The 24,699-nt window shown below is 44.8% G+C and overlaps 1 protein-coding gene across 2 annotated transcripts in view; it reads left to right on the forward strand.

Moving 5' to 3' along the window:
- Window positions 1-4,825, forward strand: part of WSCD1 (WSC domain containing 1) — a 46,433-nt gene extending 41,608 nt beyond the window's left edge. For both annotated transcript variants that reach the window (XM_081270194.1, XM_081270193.1), the window contains exon 9: window positions 2,845-4,825. In XM_081270194.1, coding sequence (XP_081126320.1) covers window positions 2,845-3,197 — 353 coding nt within the window. In that variant the 3' untranslated portion in view covers window positions 3,198-4,825. The remainder of the gene's footprint in view (window positions 1-2,844) is intronic.
- The last annotated feature ends 19,874 nt before the right edge of the window (window positions 4,826-24,699 follow it).

Here is a 24,699-nt window from a genome sequence, read left to right on the forward strand (position 1 = left end):
GCACCCCTTTTCTATCCCTACTCATATTCTGAAGACTCATACAGAGCTGGAAGAAGAACATTGGCTTTGGATCCATCTGTGCCCTCCTCTGCATTCAGGACCAGGGTCCTCCATTATAAAATGAGGCCAAGACCCGCAGCTCATGGGGATTCGGTGATCAGTGAGATAAAGTGCATGCCCGTTCTGTGGTCAGTGCTCAGCATGCCAGTCGCCTCCTATACTGTCCCCCATGACTCTTCACAGTGTCCTAGAGGGGAATAGCCACCCATCTGACTTTCCAGATGAGCCCTGAAAATGTGGTTAAGGGACTTGACCAGTGGACCTGGGTGGTGGGTGGCAGAGACGGGTCACAAGCCCTGAATCTTCGTCAGCTGGGGCTGCCACGACGGTACCACAGGCTGGATAGCCGAAACAACAGTTCTGGAGACCGGAAGTCCAAAGTCAGAGTGCCTGCCCATTCAGTGCCTGGTGAGGCCACTCTTCCTGGCTTGTGGAGGGCCACCGCCTCCCTGTGTCCTCACAGTGCAGAGAGGAAAGCTCTCTGGAGGCTCATTGCGGGGACTCCATCCTCATGACCTCATCTAACCCAAATCACCTCCCAAAGCCCATCTTCAAATACCATCATATGAGGGATGAAGGCATCAACATATGATTTTGGGGAAACTACAAACTTTCTGTCCCTGGCACCCAGATTCAAAATGACTTGTTTTTCATGGAGTCAGTCTACCAACTCAGAGTTACTGAAATTGTACTATTCCAGGCCCTGGGGCCCAGGCTGAAGGGATTAGGATCTCTTCCCTGCCTTGAGGGACTTTCCAGATGAGCCCTGAAAATGTCCAGCCTTTGACATTGAATAGTAGAGATGCTGGTCTGATGGTAAAATGATGCAAATGTAGTCAGAAATGAAACTGTCGATCCTACAGGCTGAGCCTGGATCCCTCCTCTGCCTCTTGCAAACTGTTTGACCCTAGGCAAGCGACATACCTTCTCTTCAGAACTGTTTTCCCATTTTAGAAACTAGGTTAGACCCTATATCATAGGGTCATAGGGAAAAATGAGAGAAAGCAAGCTCCAGAATTCGAGGTGTATCAGTAACCCAATTATGGAAATTATTTTTGTGGTGATGAAATTTGTATCCTTGCCCCCCCCCCAAAAAAATTAATTTCTTAATTTTCTGGAAAAGGGCATCTCATAGAATAAATCATCTGAAGAAGTTTGAGGCCACTTCCTTCTGTGGTGTCATTGTATTGTAAGGGTCCGGCGAAGCGTCGGAGAAGGAGAGACCACACGAGACTAACTTCATGCAATGGCAAGGGGGATTTTTATTAGAGGGATCCGTTCCAGGGCGCTGGGACTCTGTGCTCACTCAAAAAGGGAGTGCAGCCCAGAGTCCAGAGCAGAGGTCAAGCAGAGCTTAAGTACACTTTTTGGAGAGGGTGGGGGGCTTTGCATACATCAGAACGAATCATCATGAGGCGCCGGGAAATTGAACAACAATTCTGATACATGATTAGTCCATTCATTGGCGGGAACAGTTTGGGCAGGGGTGATTGGTCACTTCTAAGTGGGGTACACATTCAAACTGATTGGTTCTGGGGCCTGGATGCCTACGTGCCATGCTACCTGGAGCCCTTAGCTATTAAACAACCAGGGAATCAATAGAGATATTTACTGAGCAGCTCCCGCATTGTCCTAACAACTTTACAGAGATAACAGGTTCCGGGGATAGCAGGGGAATTGTAACAATAGGCTTTTACCTTTTAGCCCAGGCCTTGTAATCTAGAAGCTTTACAATGCCCTAGTCTTTTACACTTTAACTCAGGATTTTGCAGCTTAGAAATTTTACCTTTACAGTATATGATACTTTCCCAACAGGGTCACGGGTTCAAATTTTGGCAAACAAATTCACAAGACACCATACACATCCATCAAGTACCACATTAACCTAGTTTCACAGGAGGACCCCACACAGGACACAGAGCTGCATCTCACCCGGAGGCCCAGCAGCTTCCCAATGCTGCTCAGTCACAAAAAAGGGTCTTTCTTTTTTTTTTTTTTTTAAATTTTTTTTTTAGTTGTAGATGAACACAATACCTTTATTTTATGTATTTATTTTTATGTGGTGCTGAGGATCGAACCTAGTGCCTCAAACTTGCTAGGCAAGTGCTCTATCGCTGAGCCGCAACCCCAGCCCCCCAGTCTTTCTTCATGGGGGATCCTGGCAAGTTGGCCCTAGGTAGTGGGCAGTAGGAAAAAACCTGGCTACTTCTTTCTCCTTGAGGTTGGATGTGCAGAACAGCCAAAGACAGGCCAAGGTGTTTGTGGTTCATCTGAACAGAGATGCCCTGCTTGGGTTCCCCATCAGTCTTTTTTTTTTTTTTAAGTTATACACGACAGTAGAAGGTATTTTGATGTATACATAAAAGGAATGTTGCTGTGTCATGATGACCTGAGACCTGAGGGTCCACCCACATCCCTCCCTGTCCAGATACAGTCCCTGAAGTCAAAGAGCTCATAGTACAATAGAAGAGATAACCAGTTCTTGGCACACAGCAGGCCACATTTGTCTTCACTTGGTATGTTTCCAAGGAAACGCTGCTGGGTGAAGGCAGACTCAAGGTCACTATCCCTCAGGCAGACCTGGGACTCCTCCCTCAGAGCCCAGCTTGATATTAACCCTTTATTCATGCAAGATCACCGAAGGATCTTGCTCCCACAGGGACCCAGGAAGGTGGGCCCTGGGCAGTGGGCAGTGGAAAATCCTGGCCACTTCTCTCTCTTGAGTGGGGTCAGCGACCCCTGGCAGGGCAGCTCCTGACTGTGTCCCTTCTGTGCCCATCCTAGAGTGGCCAGACTTTGTGAACAGCTACGCTTCGTGGTGGTCCTCACACGTCCTGGACTGGCTCAAGTATGGGAAGCGGCTGCTGGTGGTGCATTATGAGGAGCTACGGCGCAGCCTGGTGCCCACGCTGCGGGAGATGGTGGCCTTCCTCAACGTGTCCGTCAGTGAGGAGCGGCTGCTCTGCGTGGAGAACAACAAAGAGGGCAGCTTCCGGAGGCGTGGCCGACGCCCTCAGGACCCAGAGCCCTTCACCCCCGAGATGAAGGACTTGATCAATGGCTACATCCGGACAGTAGACCAGGCCCTGCGTGATCACAACTGGGCGGGGCTGCCCAGGGAGTACGTGCCCAGATGATAGGCCTCAGCCCCAGCTGCCTGCTGCTGAGAATAGACTGTCACACCTCGGGGCTCACCACTGCTCTGAGGCCCAGGCTGGAGGACCCCTGGGACACATGGCTGCTTGTGCAGCCAGCAGGGAGGCCCACTTGGGTGCTGTCCTCCATGCAAGGAGACCTGGACACAGCATCTGTCCAGACACACCTCACAAGACAGACAAAAAACGGACCCACTGCAAGCCAGACACTTTTGTTCTCAGACACACACGGACATTACGCTCACAGTGCCTGTTTTGATGTGACTGAACCACCTGTGCAGGGTGCGCCAGATACCCCCAGCCTTGCAAACGCAGCCAGAGATGTGTACACAGATGTGATGTGCCAGGGTGTGTGCCACCAGAGGTCGTCTGTTTGTCTGTCTCACACACCCTTGGGCACATACATGCATCCTGGCCTCTAAGAAGCCTAGGCTTCCTGTGTGCAGCCCCAGCACTGACTTGCCTGCCAGGCCCTGGACTGTGGAACGCCAGGAGGGCCAGGTATTAGTGCTCTGAGCAGCAGGGACCATGGGGATGAAGGTGGACCTACAGATCGTTGCTGTTGGGCCGTGTAGACCTGACCACATGTCTGACATCTCATAAATGTGCTGTGACTACCAGGCACCGCCAACTGTAGCCCTGCCTCTCTCTGCTTTGTGGGTGGGCTGGCGGCACTGTGAGTAGGGTAGATCCCACCCCTTCCCCGGCCAGGGCACACACTGACCTCAGGCAGCTGCAACAGCTCCTGAGCTGCCACCCGCTTCCAGTTCACCCAAATCAGTGCGCCTTGGAGTCTTGGAGTGGGGCCCTCTTTCCCGTCTTCCACAGCCTCTGGGGAAGCTGAGAATTCATCCTGCCCCAGGAAGCAGGTTGTGAGTGCCAGGGGGCAGGGCAGGGCAGGGATGGGCCTCTAAGGGAGCCTGAGATCAGGGGGTTCATGTGCCAACAAGAGGGGGCTGGGGGCAGGCATGGGGACTTCAGGGGTATATCTTGGGGACCCCTGGAACTGATTACCCACCTGTATTGACAAACTCCTGCTCTCTCTGGGGATCATAAGGATGGTGTGCTATGTGACTTTTGCAGGAGAGGCTGTGGCACAACTTCTGCCTGAGCCCTGGTGGCAGAGCCCTCCCTGTCACTCATTCCCCCCGACACTTCCTGTCACTGTTGCATTGTGACAGCATCTTCAGCACACCCTCTGTCTGTTTCTGTGAGGCTGACCTTATTCCCACTTGTTCATCGTTTCCTCCAAAGGGAAAGGAAGTCAGACACACTGACGCCTGCTGGATGCTGTCCACCTGGGAAGGTGGAGGCCAAAGGCCCCTCTTGCCTCCTACCGCCCATCTCACTATCTAATGGGGCAGAGGAGGCCCTGCCACAAGAGAACAGAGCACTGTCACAGAGGAGCACATGTTCTGTGTGACTCAGAGAGGACTCAGCCCTTGTGCCCAGGGTCTTTGGGGAGTGCCTCATAGCTGCTTTGAAGTGTCTTGAGGAATCTGTAGGAATTATCCCAACAAAGGACAGGGGAAGGGCCCACTAGGCAGAGAGCAGCAGCTACAAAGGCTCAGGGGCTGTGCGGCCCTGGCCTGCAGGCAAAATAGGCAGAGGGTTGAGCGTGGGGTGGGAGTGTCTCTCCACATCTGCAGTGGGGAGGAGAGGTCCTCACAGCCACTCAGTGCCAGCCTGAGACCAGAGTGCTGCTGATGATAATGACCTGCATGGCTCACCCTCTGCCACATGTCTTGGGCTTAGGAGAGGTTGGTGACTGGGTGCAAGACACTGGGTGGTCCATGTGCCCGCAGGAGTGTGGAGATGGGATTGCACTCTGGCCTTGGCAGGGAGAGGAGCCTGGGTGGGCCTATCCTGGGAAAGCCATCGGGGAGACCTCCCTTAGCCAGAGCCAAGCTGCATCAGGAGGAGGTTCAGGATGAGGAGTTTGGGAGCGCTGGGCACTGGAGCACTCCAAGTCTTTGTTCCCTGGCCCCGCTGTCTCCAAGTAAGAACAAGCCAGGTTACAGGACCCAGGGGAGCTGCCCTTCCGGCCATCAGGGGGGCTTGAGGCATCCTGGTAGTCTCCAGGTCTTTCCTGATGCCAGGCTGTTCTTGGTCCTCTCTCAGCATCACTCAGTTTATCTGAATATTTGGAACAGCCAGGTCATTCGTCATTGGCTCAGGATGGCTCTGCCCATCGGTTCTGTGAGGGTTCCTCCTGAGGTTGTTCCCCTTGGGTTGCAGGAGGAGTTGAGGCCCACGGGACTTTCCGTGCTGCCTGGGCCCGTGTGCATCCCAGAGCAAACCTGGAGTCTCACAGAAAGGAATAGGCATAGCATCAGACTCTGAGGAATAGGAATGCTGGCCTCCTCCCAAGGTGGGCTCCCTGACTCAGGCCTTCATCTCCCAAGTCATCCAGAAGACTGAATCCATGGAGGCTGGGAAGGGCAAAGATGGAGTGAGAATACTTGACTGGGCCTGTAGCCAGGGCATGACCCTCTGTGTTTCTCCTACCATCACAGGAGTCCGGGACGAGCAAAGGCCCCAGAGGTTTCTCCTGAGTTAGTACATTCACTGTTGCCATATGCCCCAAAGCATCATCTGCTTTCAGGTGGCATGCCACCAGCTCGCATGGCCTGTGGTATATGGTGCACATAGCTAGTAGTACAGGTGAGTAGAGCAATGATGTCTGGGTCCATCCAGTTCACACTGAATCACTCCAAATAGCAAAGCACCTGACACTTGATAGATGATGCTTCTGGATGTTGGATGAACAAGGAAGCACAAAGACCCTGTGGCAGCTGCTGGTCCTCAGTAGCCTTCATCCTAAGTATAACTCATTAACAGGATGGGGGATTTGCTCATCCTTTTGGGAAAGTTCATTTGACTCCAAGTTAAGTCTGATCTACAGCTCAATAAAGAAGACACTGTCCCAACCAGCCAAGGGTAAAAGCTGACCTGTTTATTGGGCAGAAGTGTGGCAAATGCATCAGGATCCAATTAGAACAGAAGAGAAAAACACTGTCTTCAGATTCTATCTTCAACAGCAAAGCTATGGAGTGACACAAACCTGTGTTAAAACATGTAATTTTCATGGATTTTATCTCCTGTTGTGGATCAATTTGGAAAAACCAAAATATATAATTTTAAAAAACTAAAACACATTCTGATAATCCCAGTGATGTGTAAATGAGGGAGAAGAATAGACAGACTCCCAAATCCTGGGAAGAAAGCTGCTTAATTATGTGAGCATCTTATAATGAAGCTTCTTGCAGCTAAAATTAGATTCTGAGTGCATGAATATGCAATAATGTTTGCACATCAGAATGCAGTTTTTCCTCTTAAAAGTAGCAAGAGCTACTTGGTTCTGAGGAGGCCTCACAGGGGGAGAAGGAAGTGTTGAAGATGACCCTTATGATGGCAAGAATCCTTGGGGGCCCAGGTTTGTTTTCTTCTGACCTGGAAACTTAGTGAAGGCGTTTGAAAGTCAGTGATTCCAAAGACGTTCATGAGGGTTAGGGAGAAATCAGTTGGTCTGACCTCACACTGGTCCTCAATCGTGGGTGCCTTGGCCTGAACAAGAGAAAAGTGGGATGGGAATAGCAGAGAGTCTGTGATGGCCAGACTGGGTTGTGGTTCTCAGCTCTGCTGCCATCTTGAACAAGGCCATCTCTGTTCCATTTCAGTCTCTCACCCACAAACCAAGGGATATGATAGATATTGGTTGCATCCCCAGTATCCATTCCCCATTTCCTCGTTTATGCTGAGGCCCCATGTGATCTGGTAGAGCTGTCTCTTTGGGGGAGGAACACTTGACTTAGGATAAGCCGACAGCACATTCCTTTTCCCGGGCTGAGGAACAGGTCCAGATGTGACCAGGTGAGCTAAGTCTGTGCCACCAGAGGGAATTCTAAGATGTTTCTGGGAATGTTGGGTAGCAACCTACTGGATGGGAAGAAGGAAGCATGGGTTGAAATGGTGCCATCGTGAGGAATCACTCTCAGCCTGAAGCTGGCAGTACAGGAGGGAGAGTCCAAGAAGCGGAAATAAACCAGTCCTTGGTGACCCTGTTCACGTCCAGGGTCAAACCTTGCCTGAGAGTGGCCCTACCTCTGGACTTTTTTGATACATGATCCAATAAAGTCTCTTTATTGTTTGAGTGGGGTTGAGTTGGGCTTCTGTTGTTCACAACCCAGAGCAATGTACAAAGAGCTTGGATTGAAAAGCCCTGAGGCACTGACTTTCTGTCTCTGTAGCTAATGTAGGTAACACCTGAAACTCAGACTGCCGTGAGCCGGTAGGACTGGGAGGTTACTTTCACAGGAATGGAGCTGGGTGTGAAATGCTCAATAAAAAGCCGTGCTTAGTCAGCCCAGACGTGTAAGACTTTTAAGTCAGTATGTGGATGTCACCCCAGATACCCTCAGGAAATAATTCCTCTGGGTGCTCAGCCCGATCATCACTTGTCTCATTCGATCTTTATCCACCCATGGGTGAGGTTATTATTTGATCATTATCTTTGCTTGACAGAGGAGAGGACTGGGATGCCAAGCTTTAATGGTTATTCCAGTATGGCCCTTTCATGGAGGATACATGGTGGTGTTGGAAGGAGTTTGATATTCTTCTTGGATTGGGGGTGAAGAGTTGTAGGGGATAGCAGATACTGATGGCAGCAGATCAGCAACAAACTACCTTCTGAGGAGGGCAGTTATAGTGAACCACACAACTTTGATTTTTGTTTTGAATGGAACATGCAAGCTTGGGGCAGAGTAGAATTGTCACCTGAGGAGAGCTGATGTGGTGCCACCAAGGAGTCCCGTCCTGTCTTTCCCTCTCTAACCCCACTGGGTGCCAGAAATTGGAGGAACAAAGAGAGTTAGTGATGTGGGGTCCCTATCTTCAAGGTCTCATTGGATTGACTGTCATGTTATATGCCAGGTGGAGGTCTGTACAATATAGAGAGATCGATGAGTATCCCAGGACATCCAAGTAAGTGTATTTGCCAGTTACAGCAATTGTGGCTGAAGATAGCCAACCGTGGCTCCTCTAGAGAACTTCAAGTGTTCAGGAACATTGTAGAAACTCAGGCCTCTGCCATGGGAAATATGAGCAGATCCACCTTAAATTGTAAACAAGATTGCTTCTCTAGTATGAAGAAACTTGATATTAATCAAAAGTGAAAAGAATTTCAGCAAAACCACAAACTGAATGAATTAACTTTCCAGGGTATCTTCAGTATCTGAGACATTTTCCCCCCATATTCAGGTATCATGGTGACAAATCCATACCTTAAAGGTGTGGCCCCTGATGATCAGTGAACAGTCAATAGTGTCCCTGTGGGTCACAGAGTTCCATGGTATGATCATTCCACACGTGTCTCTGTGAGGTAGACATTATTATTTCCACTGGGAGAGAAGAGAAAATTTAGTTTTTGAGATTGAGTTGGCCAAAGTTTAGCACTTTATTTTACAGATTATAAAAACGAGACTCAGCATGGAGAGGGTCTTGTACAAGGTGATGCTATAAGAATGAGTGATGGAGCTAGGACTGGAATATTGGCTCTATTAGACCACCTGATTGTCCCTGTCACTATGCATCCCTGTAACTCTTCACAAAGTTGCTGGAAATGAGACAAATGTGAATGTTCAGCTCATTTGGAAATGACCCCATTAATTTTACTGCTAATTCTTTGCCTAAATACTTTTTGGTGGGCCCTTGAATTCACTTTTTTTTTAAGAGAGAAAGAGAGAGAGAGAATTTTTTAATATTTATTTTTTAGTTTTTGGTGGACACAACATCTTTATTTTATTTTTATGTGGTGCTGAGGACTGAACCCAGTGCCCCGCGCATGCCAGGCGAGCGCACTACCGCTTGAGCCACATCCTCAGCCCCCGAGTTCACTTTTAAAGGTCATTTATCAAGCATCCTCAGTACTTGGAATCCTGATCAGAAGTGAAGTCAAAGAGACAGACCATAGCTTGCAGTTAGTCCTCTTTCTGTTACTGAGACAAAACACATGAGATGACCTTTAAAAAGGAAAGGTTTATTTTGACTAATGGTTTTGGAAGTTTCAATCTATGGTAGGTTGGACCTGTTGCTCCGGGGACTATGATGAGGTGGCACACCATGGCAGAGGTATGTGGCAGAACAAGCCCTTTCATCTCATAGCCAGGAATGAAAGAGAAGGAGAAGGACTCGGGTGCTAATAGCCCCCTCTGAAGTCAGGCCCACAATGACCAGAAGACCCCACTTCTTATAGTTTCCACCACCTCCCAACAGTGCTATGGGCTGGACTTGAGGGCAAACTTATCCAAATAATTGTACTTTTCCAGAGTTTTCATCCTGAGTCACAAACATCACAGGTGGCCTAAAGTCCTATCATTCCAAGATATTAGGAGGCAAACATCTCTGATGGAGCTGAGTCCAAGAGCATGTGTATATTTACAGGTGCACTGGCAGTCTGGTGTGAGCTCCAGTTGCCAGCAGACAAATGCCCTTTGAATCAGATGCCAGCCAGCCAAAGCATTACAAGGGACCAGAGCCCAGTCACCTGGCCTTTGGAATTAAGTCACTTGGATATCTAACCTTCCCACAGTCAACTGTGGAATATGGCATAGTAATCCACTCCCACTCTTGGAAGGCAGAGCACATATTTAGTGTGTTGGAGGAGATCAAGGAGAGCAGAGAAGTAGAACAAAGTGCAGATACTTCTCCAGCGTTCAGCCATCCAATTGTGCCGTGGCATTGCTAAAGGTTGGAATGGTACCTCACCCGAATCACCTGCACTCGTTTTCTCTTGCTGCATAACAAATAAGCACATATTGAACAACTTAAAACAACCTCCAGTTTCCACATAGTGGCTCTTTTCTCAGACTTTCCATCTCTCAATCCCATTGTTCTGGGTTCTTAGAGAATTCTTCACTTTGATAGTCAAGTATCATAATTTGCTCTTTGCTGTGTACATTCCAGTCTCCAACCCATATTTTGATTTCTATAATGATATATATTTTTTTATTCCTGAGACTGCTAGTAGATTTTTTTGTAACAATCAGAACTTGTTTCATAAGTAAATACCCTTCCTTATCTCTCCGAGGTTCCTGAATATTCTTCTGTTAATGTTCTGTGCTGCTTGCTCTGTTAACTCAGTTTCCTTGAGTGTAAATTTTTCCCTTTGTTGATTCTGCCGTCGCTTCTATGTTTTGAATGCTTTAAATTAAAAATATATATATATATATATGACTGTATATTGATGAAAGGTGAGGAAAATTATACAGGTGTCAATCATCCCAGCTGTCTTAAGTAGGGTGCCTTAATTAATAACCAAGTTAATTATCCTGGGCCACTCCATGCTCCCAAATTCTGTCAACTCTCTGCAGAAGGCAGCGATATTTCTGAGGCAGAATTCCCACCTGTGTCCTTAGTACTGGCATTCTCCTAATTTTGCTCAGTTTGGGGTTCACTCTAGTGCCCCCTACCCCCTCGTTTCCAAGCATGATTATGTCATTGTATAGATTTGATTCAGGGTACAAAGGGAGTACTTGCTTTACCTACCATCATGAAAAACACATCCTTGGTGATTAACCTATCACAAGGTCTTTGTGCATAAAAATCAGATCTTCAATGCTCTCAATGCTGGATTAGAGCAAGAAGAACTGGATTCTCTTCTGGAAGTGTAACTTACTAGGTGACCTTAGGCAAGTGTCCCTCCCTGATCTCAATTTCTTCACTAAAAAAAAAAAAAAAAGAAAAGAAAAAAAAATTAAAATAAGAATTGTCCGAATCCTCATCTGGCTTGGTCATTCTAAAATATCACTGATCTCATCCACATAATCCCATGAAAAGGAATGATTATTGTACCTTCTCCAAATAGGCCCTCAACAATGATATCAGAGCAGACAGAATTTCATGTCACAAAGATTGGTTTCCCAGTATTGACTATGTTTTCCCATCTCCTGAATGAATAGTGTCCTGAGAAAAAGAAAAAAGCCCTGAAAATATTTTTGTTGTTCCTTTCATCCTTGGTCATTTAAAAAAAAATTAATGAACAATTTCCCAATATTTTTATCTGCTTGAAAAACTATATTTATACATTTCCTTCATTAGAATTTTAAATCAGTGGAGGCAGAGATAGTAAGGTGTTGTTTATCTGGGTAAATAGTTACTAAGGTTGGGGCTGGTGTACTGGAGGCATAAGAAAGGTCAGCAAAATAGGAGAGTTGGAGAATTCCAGATCACCTGGCTTTTAAAGTTTTCCAAGAAAATAATATTATCCTGGGACATAAATACCATGCTTTTTCTATTTAGGAAATGTGGCTGAAGACACTTGGTTGTGTTTTTCCATCAGCTGTTTATCGACTAGCTCAGGGACTGAGTTCAGCTATAACTGTTTGGTGCTGCAGGTACAGAAGGTGAAGAAATATGGCAGCCACCAAATTCTCCTGGAGAATTGTTCTGAGCCACCACTCCAGTTCTTAGTCAACCATCTGCTCCCAACTCTTGGAGAAGAACAGGATACAAATTGGCAGGATATCTGTCAAAATCCCTGTTTGTGATGTTCAGAACAATAGTTTAGTGTTGCAATCCAAACCTTGGCTTATATCAGAGTCTCTACTGCCCTGGGTTAAGGATGGGAAAAACAGATTCTCTACCTCCCCTCGCTCTGTAGCTCCTTACCTAAAGCTAATTATTAAGTCTATAGTGAAATTTGTTGTTTGTTTGTTTGTTTTAGCATAAACCATCCTTCTGTATTAGGCTCAAAAGTGAAACACAGACCCCACTCCCAGGTTTGGTGCAGAAAGAGCCTTGCTTTCTATGGGATGGAGCAAGGGTGAGAACACAGAGACACTGCAAGAAACCTACCTACTGGTCAGCCTGGGGCCTCCCACCCGAGGAGCATCCAAAATTCTCAAACCACTTATTTGTAACAAGTTATCCTACAATTAAAAGAAACATTTATTAACTGAGAGTTTCTGTAGGTAGAGTCCAGGAACAGGGTCCACCAGCTCAGGGACTCTTCTCAGGCTGCGGTCAAGGAGTTGGGCTGGGCTGCTGCAGTCTCATTGGAAAGCTTGACTTGGGGACACTGACTCCCAAGTTCATGTAACAGAGCTGCAGGATCCTATTCCTGGTGGGCTATTGGACTGAGGTCCTTATCTCTTGCTGGCTGTTGATCAGAAGCCACCCTCAGTGCCTTGCCATCTGGGTCTCTCCACAGGGCATCTCCCAACATGGCAGCTTGCCTCATCGAACTGAGCAAATGCCAAGAGCTAGAGAGAGTGTCAGCGAGATAGAAGTCACAGGCTTTTGTAACCTAATCTTGGAAGTGATGTCACTGTTGTGTTTGTTGGTAGCAAGTCACTCAGTCCAGCCCACATCCAGAGGAGGGCGTGAATCAAGATGAATCTTCAAAGGCAGGGGGCATCAGGAATTTTCCTAGCTGCCTTCCATATGCCCATTGAGGGTCTCTTCTGCTAGAGTTGCCATCTACCCTGCAGCTAGCGGCTACACTCCCCCAGCCTGCACACAGCCACATCACAGCCTTCCTCGTCCCCAGCAAAGCTTCTCCAGACCTGTAGTGCACTGGACTTCCGCCTGCATCATTGCCAGTCTCCTTTCTGACAATTGTGGCCCTCAGTTCTTCATGCAGCCTGTTGAACAACCAGCAAGGTAGGAAAACTCTGGCCAGATATCCTAATGGAACGGCTCACTCCATGACTCACCCAAGAAACCTGTTCTTCACAGAATCCTTTATTCCCTCCTATGCCCAGGCTTTCCCTGTTCCATGGCCACATTAACCTCCATCAGATAATTAAGGGCTTGGCTTACCATGAGAGACCTTAAATGTCACCTTTCTGCCACCCAATATGTCTTCAAATGACATAGACTCTAATGAGATGTTCAAATATAGAAAACTGAACGACTCCTTGCTTTCACTGTGACATTTATTCAGCTGGAGTGAACTGTCTACACCACTACATTACTTACAATTTCTACCTGACCTTGGGTGGTGAAGTGTAATCTTTAAGGAAACTATCCATTTAATCTCACTCGCCTTGTTAGCATTTAATTAATATGACAAATTTCCAGATGTACAAAGGATGTTAGGATTATAATTCAATTTTCCCCTCAAACGGCCAGTAGCCAAGGGCAGTGAGGCCATCTCTGGCACTGTTGGGAAGTCACCCGGACCTGGTGCTGCTTCCTGCCCCTTGGAGCACTGAGCAGGGATCATTCCAACTTTTGCTCCACAGGGAACAGCCAGGTCCTCTGCCAAGACCTGTTCTCCCACCGACTCTCTGTCCTTGACCCCTGGAGGTCTGAGTTTTGCTTTGCTGCTCAAGGTCAATCTAAGGCTTGGGGCTACAAAGAGAATCTTCTATGCACTGGATGCCAGCCTGAAAACTCTCAGGTCTGACTGACCTGTAGACGCCATATGCAAAATGTTTTATGCAGATTTTCAGTTGCAAAAAAAAAAAAAACAACAACAGATGGAAATAAACCAGAGATCTCCTCATCTATAGTTATATTCTGCTTTCCCAGAATGTAATTTACTCTCCCATTTTCCCAGAGATGCCCTATTTTGATATCTCTAGCTCGTTCTAATCCCATAAGTCACTCAACAAGACCAGTCCTTAGGTGTAGAGAATAATGCAACTCCAAGGAATGGAAAGAACATCCAACCTGGGATCAGGGAGACTCGGGGTCCACAACCACCAACAGGCTGTGCATCTTTGGAAGACACCATCTCCTCCCTGAGAACTGTCACTCAAACATGGTAGTGGAACTGACACCTGAATATGACCTCATGACTTTTTCTCGCTGGCTAGAGATCAATGGACCATTGGAGTCCCATGACCTAAGCCGAGGCAGTACGAATCTGAATCTCTCTTTTGGTCACTGGGATTTGAGCCTGAGAGCTCCTGACCTGTCTGCCAGGTGTGTGGAATGAAGACATGTGAATGAGGGGCCCATGGAGCAGGCACATGGACATGCTGAGGTCTCTGCAGAGAGCAACAGATGGCCTCACTGTGCTGAGAAAAGGAGGACCAAGCGGTAAATAATCCAGAGAGAACGAGACAGTGTTTGTCAATATGAATGTTATAAGGACAACCACAATCTAAGAGGAAAGTTCTGTACCTGATCAGATCAGTTCCCTCAGTTGTCTATGCTATCTTCTGGCCCCTTTTCAGGCTCATTTACTTTTTAACCTACATAAGTGAATAAACGACTTTCACTCTTTTTTGATATGATACATCATGATTGTTTTCCCATTTTTCTAGTCTTTTTTACATATTTTCCCTCAATTTCTTTCCTTTTTCTACTTTCCTTTCCAGGCCCCTGATATTGTATGGATATAAAATGTAGAGTACCATCATTTTTTTCTTTTTTTTTGTAAAAAAAAAAAGTGATCATACAATGCAGATTTTTTTCTTTGTAGTTGTTTGTTTTTAAATGTCTTTATGGTAAATGATGCACTGTATTCATCTCTTTAGAAGGCAACATAATATTATCCAGTAGGGATCTCTAAAATGGGAAAATATACCCCACTGCACAAGGAAAAATATATTTAAATGTCTATCTCTGTTTATCTCATCTTTTAAAAATTTCTATTATTTATTTATCTTATGCTTAAGATATTAATACATGCAAATAAATATCTGTATTTAGGAGGGAGATGCTATTATTAAGTGAGCAATCAAAAGTGCCTTAGAGATGACTAGTCCACAAACTCAGGAAACAATTTATTCATACATTTTCCTTTTAATGAAGATCCAGGATATTTCAAGATGCTAAAGCAAGCATCCCTACAAACTATGACACAACAAGCATCACTCTACATGGACATTTATAATATTTCACGTTTTGAATTCTATAGGATAGATTTCCAGAAGTACAATTTCTTATTCAAAGGGTGTGCATAGTTTTGATGTTAATCAATATTTCTGATCTGCTCTCCAAAGCATCTGTAGCAATTCACATTTCCACCAGCAAAGAAAATATGAGTCTCATTGAAATTCATATTTCCATGAAATATGAATGCTTATTCTTCTGCATCTTCACAGACTTCAGGAGTTATTACTCTTTTCAATTTTTTCCAATCCAACAGAAGGGTTGAAAAATGGCATGCAATTTGAAAGCATCTTTAAGAGTATCTTCATCTATGAGAAGGGGCATTGGACAAAGTGACCTCCCTTCTAGCTAAAGTATTCATGATTCTCTAATTGCCTGTTTCTGAGCTCACCTGTTAGAAGGTGTGAGTTAGTCCCCCTTCACCACGTGTTTGTGAATCTCAGAGACATCTTGGGAAAATTTGCTAGAAACTTAACAAATCCAGGGCTAGAAAGAAAGTTGAATGTGGTCCAGAAGATCATCTTGCCAATACTGCTCAGCTTGTAAGAAACATTGAGGCCAAATCCCTGTGATTTCATCCAGAACAAATAATAAAAAATAGTATGTAAAATTTCTAGGATGAGCATATTCATAGTAAATATTTTAAGATCAATGGCTGCATGAGATGCATTTTCCTTAGAGGTTCACTTTTCAAAGAGCTTTGTATTAAAAGTGCTAGTTCAATAAATATTCATGGGGAAATTCATTGATGTGTTTTACACTTAGAGCTAAAATTTCAAAGGTCCTGGAAAAAAAAAAAGATGCATGATACATTTCTTACCCTCTTAGGAGAAGTGGTAAAAACATGATCTGCTTGGGTTTTATCACTATAAATCCTCCCAGGAAGGGATCTGCGTGTTTTTTTTTTCATTCCCACTCTCTTCTAGCTCATCCTGGACAAATCACAGCCTGGTCAGGACACAATTTTGGCAATAAGCACTGAGGGGGGAAGGGGAGATGTGAGGTTAGGAAGGTTTATGTCCTGAGCCTTTTCAAAGTCTCCAGAGCTGTTCCCAACAGTTACCATTTAACAAGCACTTCCTGCCTGATGATCCTTCTATGTACTCTCTCCCTAGAGCCATGTGATATAGGCGCCATTATTATTTCTATTTTGCAGATAAGAAAACCAGGCTTCCAAAAAGGTAAATGCTGTTTTCCCCCAAGATCACACAGGTATAGTTCAGAGAGAGACAGATTGAAAACCAAGCCCATCTAGCTCCAGTTCACTCCATTATTAGTCCCTATGCACCAATCTACAATTCCCCAGGTCTCTAGGTACTCACTGCAGAGTTTGGAGAAATCTTGGTGTGGTGCTGAATGCTTTCTCCTTTGTCTCCCCTGCTTCGTGCCTACTCTGGTCATGAAGCATCCCACAGTCCCTGTGACATCATTCTTCTTGGCCCTTTTGCCTGTGGCAGGAAACAAATCCACACAGGCAAAAGAATTGGAGATCTGGCCACTTATTCCTGCCAATATTTCTGAGTCTTGAGTAAACGTATTTATTTTTAGAATGGCAAGTTTTTACCCTTGGCCATGGTCAGATCCAATTGTTTCCTTGCTTAAGATGCTGAAATCACTTCCAGGGACAGAAGAATAAAACCCAAAGGGTTTGGCTTGGCTTTCAGGACCCTCTGCATCCTGCCCATACCACCCTCTTTTCCATGGCTGTAATCCTCCATTTATGCTTCAGTCACTGTATATGATAGCTCTTTCATCTGCTTGGAATGTCTTTTTCCCTCTCTGACTATTCGAGTCTTAAATAGCCTTCAAGGCCAATTTGAATGGGCCTACGGCCTCTAGAGAGTCTTTGCTATTCTCCCAGGCAGAATTGATGGGCTTCTCCTCTTAAATCCCCACAGTTCCATCTCCTCATCCTTCTGCTGGGAGCCATCTTTGGTGATTCTTCCTATCTGCCTTTGTGACTGGACTGTGATGTGAGCTTCTTATAGCAGGGGGCTGTGTCATGCTCCTTTTTCTACAGCATCCCACTTGTCAATTGTCTCCAAGTAGTAGCAACAGGGACATCAACCTCAGTAATAATAGTGAACATTTATGGAGGACTTAAAAAGCGATTTTACTCAATCCCCAGAAGAATCTCATGAGGCAGATTAACAGATAAGGAAATGGGTTTTCTGAGAAACATGGAGAAATGGCAATTCCCAACCTCACCACACTGACCCACTGGCTTTATATGGTGCCCATTAAATGTCTATTGAATGAAAGAGTAAACACATTAATAATTAAATGAGTAGTAAGGAGGGGGAAGTCATATGGTTCCAGAAAAATCATCCAGTCCATTGACTAAAATTAGTCCAATGACTCAAATAAAGCATTCCCTAGAATCCAAGCAATGATAGCCTTCTCTTCCACCACTCAGTGGTTGCCTTCCTCCCTCTCGGGAAAACCCGCATGGCATACTTATGATAGAAGCCACACCAATGGGTGTCCTTCCGGACACATTTCCAAGAGACACAGGACACCATTCAGGGTCCAGGACAAACTCTGACTACCTTCAGGAGGACAGGGCCTTAGAACTGCACCCAGACCAGTGTAGGTGGGTGCCCAGGCTCATTTATACCTCCTCACGTAGTTCTCTGGGGAAAACACTAATCCCAAGGCTGCCACTTAGTGCTAGAGAGCAGAACAGGCAGGAGAAAGCCAAGTGGATACAGGAAACAAGAGAAAGGGTGGAGAGTGAGCAGGCCACGGTAGGAGGATATCAGGCTGCAGGAGTCACAGGTACAGACAGAACTGAGGGCATGGAAGAGAAAATGGAAGAGATTCAGCCCTAACCAAGTGTCTGTCCCACAGAAGCTGTGGTGCTGGGAGAGCAGCTGTGCTAATTCAGGGGAAGGACACATCACCTGGGCCTCAGCCAGAGACAAACAGACAGGGTGCTGCCCACCCACCTGCTGGTGGTCACCCAGCCTTCCCAGTATTCTGAAGAGGGAGAGAGCCCTGCAGCATCCCCAAGATCCCTTCTTCCCTCTTGCCCCTCCTAGAGAAGATTTAGGGACATAGGAAAACAGGGACACTCAGGGGCACCACACACATAAACACACTTTCTTAGACACACACAAACATTCATACATGTACAAAACTTCACATGCACACTCACACTTACATACACATACTTTTATCTCACACCTAAAGACATAAACACATTTGTTCCCACATTTCCCAAACACACAAACCTGTACACACACACACACACACACACATATATATATATTTACTATACATGAATATACACAAGTGTGTAAATGTGTATGCACATATGGAAAAGGAGACACAATTTCTACCTTACACATACACATACGGACACATGAACACGCACACAGGCCGCATGGACACATACATAATCATACATGTATGCACACATACTTACACACTCCACATTCTTGACAGTTTGTCAGGCTTCCAAAGCACAAGTAAATGGATGGATTTCATTTCTGGAGAGAAACCAGCATGTTCTGAAGGTCACTGAACTAGGTTCTTCCCTCTGAGGGGCTGCTAATTAGCTCCTTAATCCTAATTTTCATTCTTGATGGCTTGCTGGCCTTGCACATGATAGGAAAGTTGACCTTGAGGCCAGCGGTCAATGAGGGGCCAGAGAAAAGAGTTACATGGCCAAAAGGGGCATGAAGGAAAAGAAAATGCATTTCATGCGGAGGATTTGATTTTCAGTTAGGAAAATTGAAATAATTTCCTAAAGTGTTTTTGGAAATACATGAAAGTATTTTTCTTTTTGAACTCAAGAGACAGCTCTGGAGGCTGTTAACTATCTCATGGGGTGTTCAAGAATCTGGTCCTCTCTCCAAAAAAGCTGAGAACCAGTGGCAGTGGGGTCTGAAGTGTCTGCCAAAATCTCAAAGCATAGGATGGAGAAGTTTCATCCAATTCAACTGAATTCACCCATCTGGTCATCTGTCCATCCATCCATCCATCCACCCATCCGTTTATCCATTATCCATCTAACCATTCATTCACACATACAGCCTCTGTTCATTCATTCATGTAGTTACCATTTATTATCCTTTGGCCTAGCCTTGGGGTCCAGGTCCCCTGAAAGGACTTCCAGCATCCTCTGGATTATCCATGAAAAGGGAAGGCTACTGGCTCATCCTTTCCTAATTCAAATGCAAACCAGAGGATAAAACCTCCCAGGTGTGAAACTCCCTGAGCTTGAGAATAATGCAGCAGTTAGCACTGGGCCTGGCCCAGCCAGACTGTCTGGAAAGACCTGCTGATTCAGGATTTACTGGTGTCCCATGTTTAAATGCCCTCAACAAAACTCCACACTTTCTGTCTTTGAAAGTCTTTCATGATGGAAGCCAGACTGAACGATTATGTAAGAGTGCTTTTTGCGACAAGTTTATGGGTGTACTCTGAAAGAAGCAAACATATGCCTATTAAGCATGGGGAGAATTATCAGCGAATGCTTTTAAATGACCAATAAAAATGAAATTATCATTGCTCATTGTTTTTTATGGATCATAATGTGGGTTTTTTTTCCTTATAGAAATATCTAACAAACTCCTTTCCTAGACGCAGGCCCTAATTACATAGTTAGCACACAGTAATACATGCAAGTGGTTCTCGCCTGTCATAATTCATCTTCATAAATGTAATTGGCCCAATGAAAGGGACCACAAAATAATTCTGTAAAGAAGAGATGGATTCAATTAAAAAAAAAAAAAAGGTTTTTACTCTTCTCTTTTCTGAAACTATAGTTTGGGATAGAACTTTTTAAGAACATATCAGATCCCCCCCCCCCCTGCAGATTACCATCCCTACCCCAATTCATTGCTCCACGATTTATTGAGACCTTGCTCTATTCAAACCCATTGGCAAAACACTGGAGTAAATCAAAACTTGAAACAAACTCCCCACTGCATGGAAATGGCAATCAATTAAGGAAGTAGGTCTATAAGCAGTAGGCAGAAATGGGAATGGGGGGTGATACAGGGTTAACAGTGAGAGATGCAGAGCAGGGCTAAGAGAGTTCAGAGGTGATGTGGTTGCTTCCTGCTGGGGAATCTGGGAAGGCATGATGGGAGAAGTGGAATCTGAGCTTAACTGTGAAGTATGAAGGGATGGGTGGTGTGTAGGAAGGTAAATGGTCACTTTGAGGAGCTGAAGCAGAAGTGGGCTCACTCAGACTGACATGGCAATAATTTTGGCATGGTGCGGACAAGGGAAAGATGGAGTGGATAAAAGTTGAAGTGGGAGAAACATTTAAAAAAATTTTTTAGCTTAAGGCTGAGCATGCCTTCCCTTCTACCTATACAATAAAGATAAATGGACACAATCAGTGTGGCACGCCCCCTTGCCAGACCCTGTGCTGGGGCTATGTAGAGATCCAGGTGATTTAGGCTTCCAGCCTACCCCCCAGCTACCCAGAAGGGAAGGGAAGAAATGATGATGTGGCCAACACTGGCTTGAACTTATCTCTGTACTTATTATCAGGGGATGGAGAAGGTCACTGTTTAAATGTGGCTGTCCGTCCCAGATGAGCTCACCATCCCTAGTCTCTATTGCAGCAGGCATCATTCGCAGGAGGCTCTAGTTGCTTCCAAGGCAAAGACTTTTGGACCATTTACTGCCAAATACTTCTTTTTTTTCTCTAACTCAGTCACCAGCATTTTCCTTCTTGAAAATCTGAATGAGCCTAGAAAAGATGCTGAGAAGAACTGCTCAGGGAGGCAGGAGGGGAATGCAAATGAGGATCACAAAGCAGAATTCAAGAGAACGGGAAAATTCAGGAAGAAAGTAGGTGACAGTGTCACAAGCTATAGACAATTAAAATAAGAGAAGGTTTGGGAAGTGTCCATTGGATTTGGCATGGAGAAAACCATTACTGGCTGGATGAGAGCCAGAGGGCAGAGGTCAGGGGCAGCAGCATGAGGAGTGAGTGGGGCTAGACAGGCTGAGCCACATAGCGGGTGCATGGATCTAGTCAATGCCTGCTGTCCACACCTCTGCTTAATGTTTTTGGTCTTTATTCTCATTAACAGACCTAATAACTCTTAGGAAATTATATCAGCTTTTTACATTGGACAAGTTTTGTGATGGCTTGGACTAAGTCTACCATGGTGTTTCCCAACCTTTCATGGGACACAAAGTCCAACTCAGTCACCTAGATGCAGTGTACTTTCCTTCTCTCTTTACCCTGCAATGTCTGCTTATTCTCTCTGCTTATCTCACTTTTCTGTCCCCGCCTTTTTATCTCTATGGCTTTCTTTGTGGTTGACTTAAATTTTGTTTCCAATTCTTAACTGCTTTTTTTTTTTTGGTACTGGGGATTGAACTCAGAGACATTCAACCCCTGAATCACATCCCCAGCTCTACTTTTGTATTTTATTTATAGACAGGGTCTCACTGACTGCTTAGCAGCTTTTCTTTTGCTTTTGCTGAGTCTAGCTTTGAACTCACGATCCTCCTGTCTCAGCCTCTGGAGCCACTAGGATTACAGGCATGTGCTACCTCTCAAAGCTCTTCACTGCTTTTAATAGGATTTTACTTGCATGCCCTTTCCATGGTCCAGTGGTCTAAAGAGGATCCTTTCCTCCTCCTTGACTTTTGGGTTGACTGTAGGACTTGTTTGAGTTAATGAGATGTTAGTGAATCGATGCAATCAGAGATTTCAAAGGTTCTTGTGTAATTGAATTTTCTCTTTCTATACTCTGGTAATCCACCATAAGATTATGTGCCAGGGAGATGCTGCTTCTTCAGTCTGGGTCCCAGAAGAAACATGTGAATAGACCCAAGTCTGTCCTATAGCCTGGAGCCCTGTCAGCCAACCTGTAGTATGAAGCAAATCCACCCAGCTGAGCCCAGCTAGATCAGCCATACTGTAAACACTAAAAAAGCCGAGCCCAGCTAGATCAGCTATACTGTAAACCATTAAAAAAAAAAAAAGGCATACTTATTTTAAGCCACTGAGTTTGGGGTTGGTTTTTTGGGTAGCATTTCTGCAGAATCAGCAGAATCAGCTAACTAATCCATCTTGCTTCTTCAAGTACTTGAACCCTAGCAAGACCAACTATTAATACAGAGAGTTAGAGAACTTCAACCATCATTACACACAAGGAAAACCTTCCCTTCAAGGTTTTAAAATATTTATTCCAGAAGGTTTATTTCTTCTTCCACTCATTTGTTCATACATTCAACAAATGACTACTTGTGTTAAATCTTAGCAAAGGCACTGGGGCCAGGTAAGGGGTAGTTATACTTTTGAAAGAGATACATTTCACCCCTTTCCATGACAGTGAAAGCCATATACACAAATATTTACACCCCAAGATACCTGCCATATTTCTTACCCTAAAGCAAGCCAAGTGGAGATAAAATGATCATTCTTGCAAAAGCCCTTGTTTATACTTAAAAGCAATTATCTGTGAGTATGTTAAAAAAAATCTATAGTAATTATGAGCTTGTCTTTTTCTTTTGCACAGATCACATCAGCCAGTGAAGAAGTGCAGTGCAAGACAGTCTTACCATATGTCAATATCAAATACATTTTCCTTTAAAGTGTGCTTTGTGCATCCTTCTGGAAGATGGGGAACGAAATGCACTTGTAAACAGGCAGAAATGATTCACAGGATCGTGATTGCTTTTCATCAGCTGCATCAATTATATACAGCAATGGGACTTGGTGAAATACATTTACAACTTGCTAAAAACACTCCTTGAAACAATTCAGACCTTGTTAAATCCTGGTGTGCTCAGCCGAGCATGGCTAGGCTAGCAATCGGCAGAACTTAGTCCAAGCTGACTTAACACCAAGAGGAATGGCATGCTGGGCAGATTCCTTCTGATCTCTCTTTCCATTGTCATGAGACAAAGGACCAGGAAGTATAGCTTTTTATTAAAATGTTTATAAAGTATTCAAATCAATCATCAAACCAATTGACCATATTATCCCAGGTGATAGAGACATAGGGATGTAAGTAAAACAATAAATAAATGGTCCTGCCCTCAGGTCTCATAGGAAATACAGATAAACATGCCATTCCTAGCTCCTCTACCTACTAAGGATGTATACTTTATGTGCAAGTACTTAACGTATCGGTCTCTCATGTATCCCATCCGTATTCCATTAATAATAACTATAACAAATGACTGCTGAGAGAGCTAGATAAATTAATACATGATATGGCAGACCTCACTGGTTGTCCGCTCAATATCCACATATTCCATTAGAGTGCAATGCACCCTGACAAAGTACTCACTTTCCCAGACTCCCTTGCTGCGAGAGCTGGTCACATGTCTCAGATCTAGCCAATGAAAAGTAGATGGAACTCTTGGTGAGCTCATCATTTCCTGAATAAAAGGACATAGTTTTACGAAAGGCACCTCTTTTATCATCTCTCCAGAAACACTTACATGGAAGAGCCAGCCAACTTGAGACTGTGAGGGTGAAGCTTGGGACAATGAAGCAGGTAACTGGAAGGAACTTGATTTTCAAATGACATCCTTGGGCACCTGCATAAACTTCATTTAATCCCAACTCTTTGTCTTGGGAGGAATAGCTCTTCCATAAGCCACATTCCTCCTTAAACTACTCTTTGTGTTTCTGTACTATACAGGAAAATACGTGCATAACCCAAAACAAGCAAAGTGGCTGGAGTAGAGGAGGAATTTAATAAATGCCATTGATGTCACAACATTTAGTCACAACATTGATGCTGTGACTAAAGTGGCATGATGAGAGAAACACAGGGGACCATCAGACCCCTGAGGAGGGTGTCTAAGCCTTACTACATGTGGAAACCTCTTGGAGAAGGAGAGCACTGAGGCAGAAATATGGAAGGTCAGGCAGGGGTGCTGTTAATTCTAATGTTGAAGTCTTTTAAAATAATTTCTTTTTTTTTTTTTTGTCTGACCTGTCTTCCCATTCCACAGACCCTCAACCTAGAATGTTCCAACCTTTAGTCTTGCCCAAGCCTTCTTTCATTCTTGTTTCCAGAGAAAGTTTTCTCAACAAAGCAGGACACGTCTCACCTGTGAATGAAAACGTCCTAAGAGTGACCCCTCTCTTACACAGGGCCTCTGAAAGTGTCCATCAAAGATCCTGTAAGAACAAACCTGTGTCTCCAAGGAGGCTGTCGCAAGACCTGAAAAGCTAAAAGATACATTTGATCTTTTAGGCTAAAAAGTATCATAGCATTTTTTGTGTGTTTTTATTTTATGACATATTCTTAATTGGTTTTAATGTGAAAATGTTTCACTTACTTCCTAATGGATTTAATTCGCATCTAGGAAGATTTGCTATCTTTAGTCAGCAGTTCTGAGTCCCCTCTCCATCCAGAGCGAGTGCCAGAGTTCCCTGTTCCTACATGGAGATGGCACCTATTTGGCCTGGGACACCTCCTTGCTTTCTCCAGCCCAATCCCTCTTCACTTAACATCTTTTATTCCTGGCCATCTGTCCCAATTCTCTGCTTGTACCTGTGTTATGGCGCCTACCATGGCACAGTTGGAGCCATACAGTCTCCAGTCTCTGATTAAATTGTGAATCTTTCAAGGGCCGGGGTTGAATTTGATTCAGTTTTCCATTTATTATTATGTAACAAATTACCCCCAAACCTAAAAGCTTT

The sequence above is a fragment of the Spermophilus citellus genome, assembly GCF_964194105.1.
Source record: "Spermophilus citellus genome assembly, chromosome: 17".
Lineage (NCBI taxonomy): Eukaryota > Metazoa > Chordata > Mammalia > Rodentia > Sciuridae > Spermophilus > Spermophilus citellus.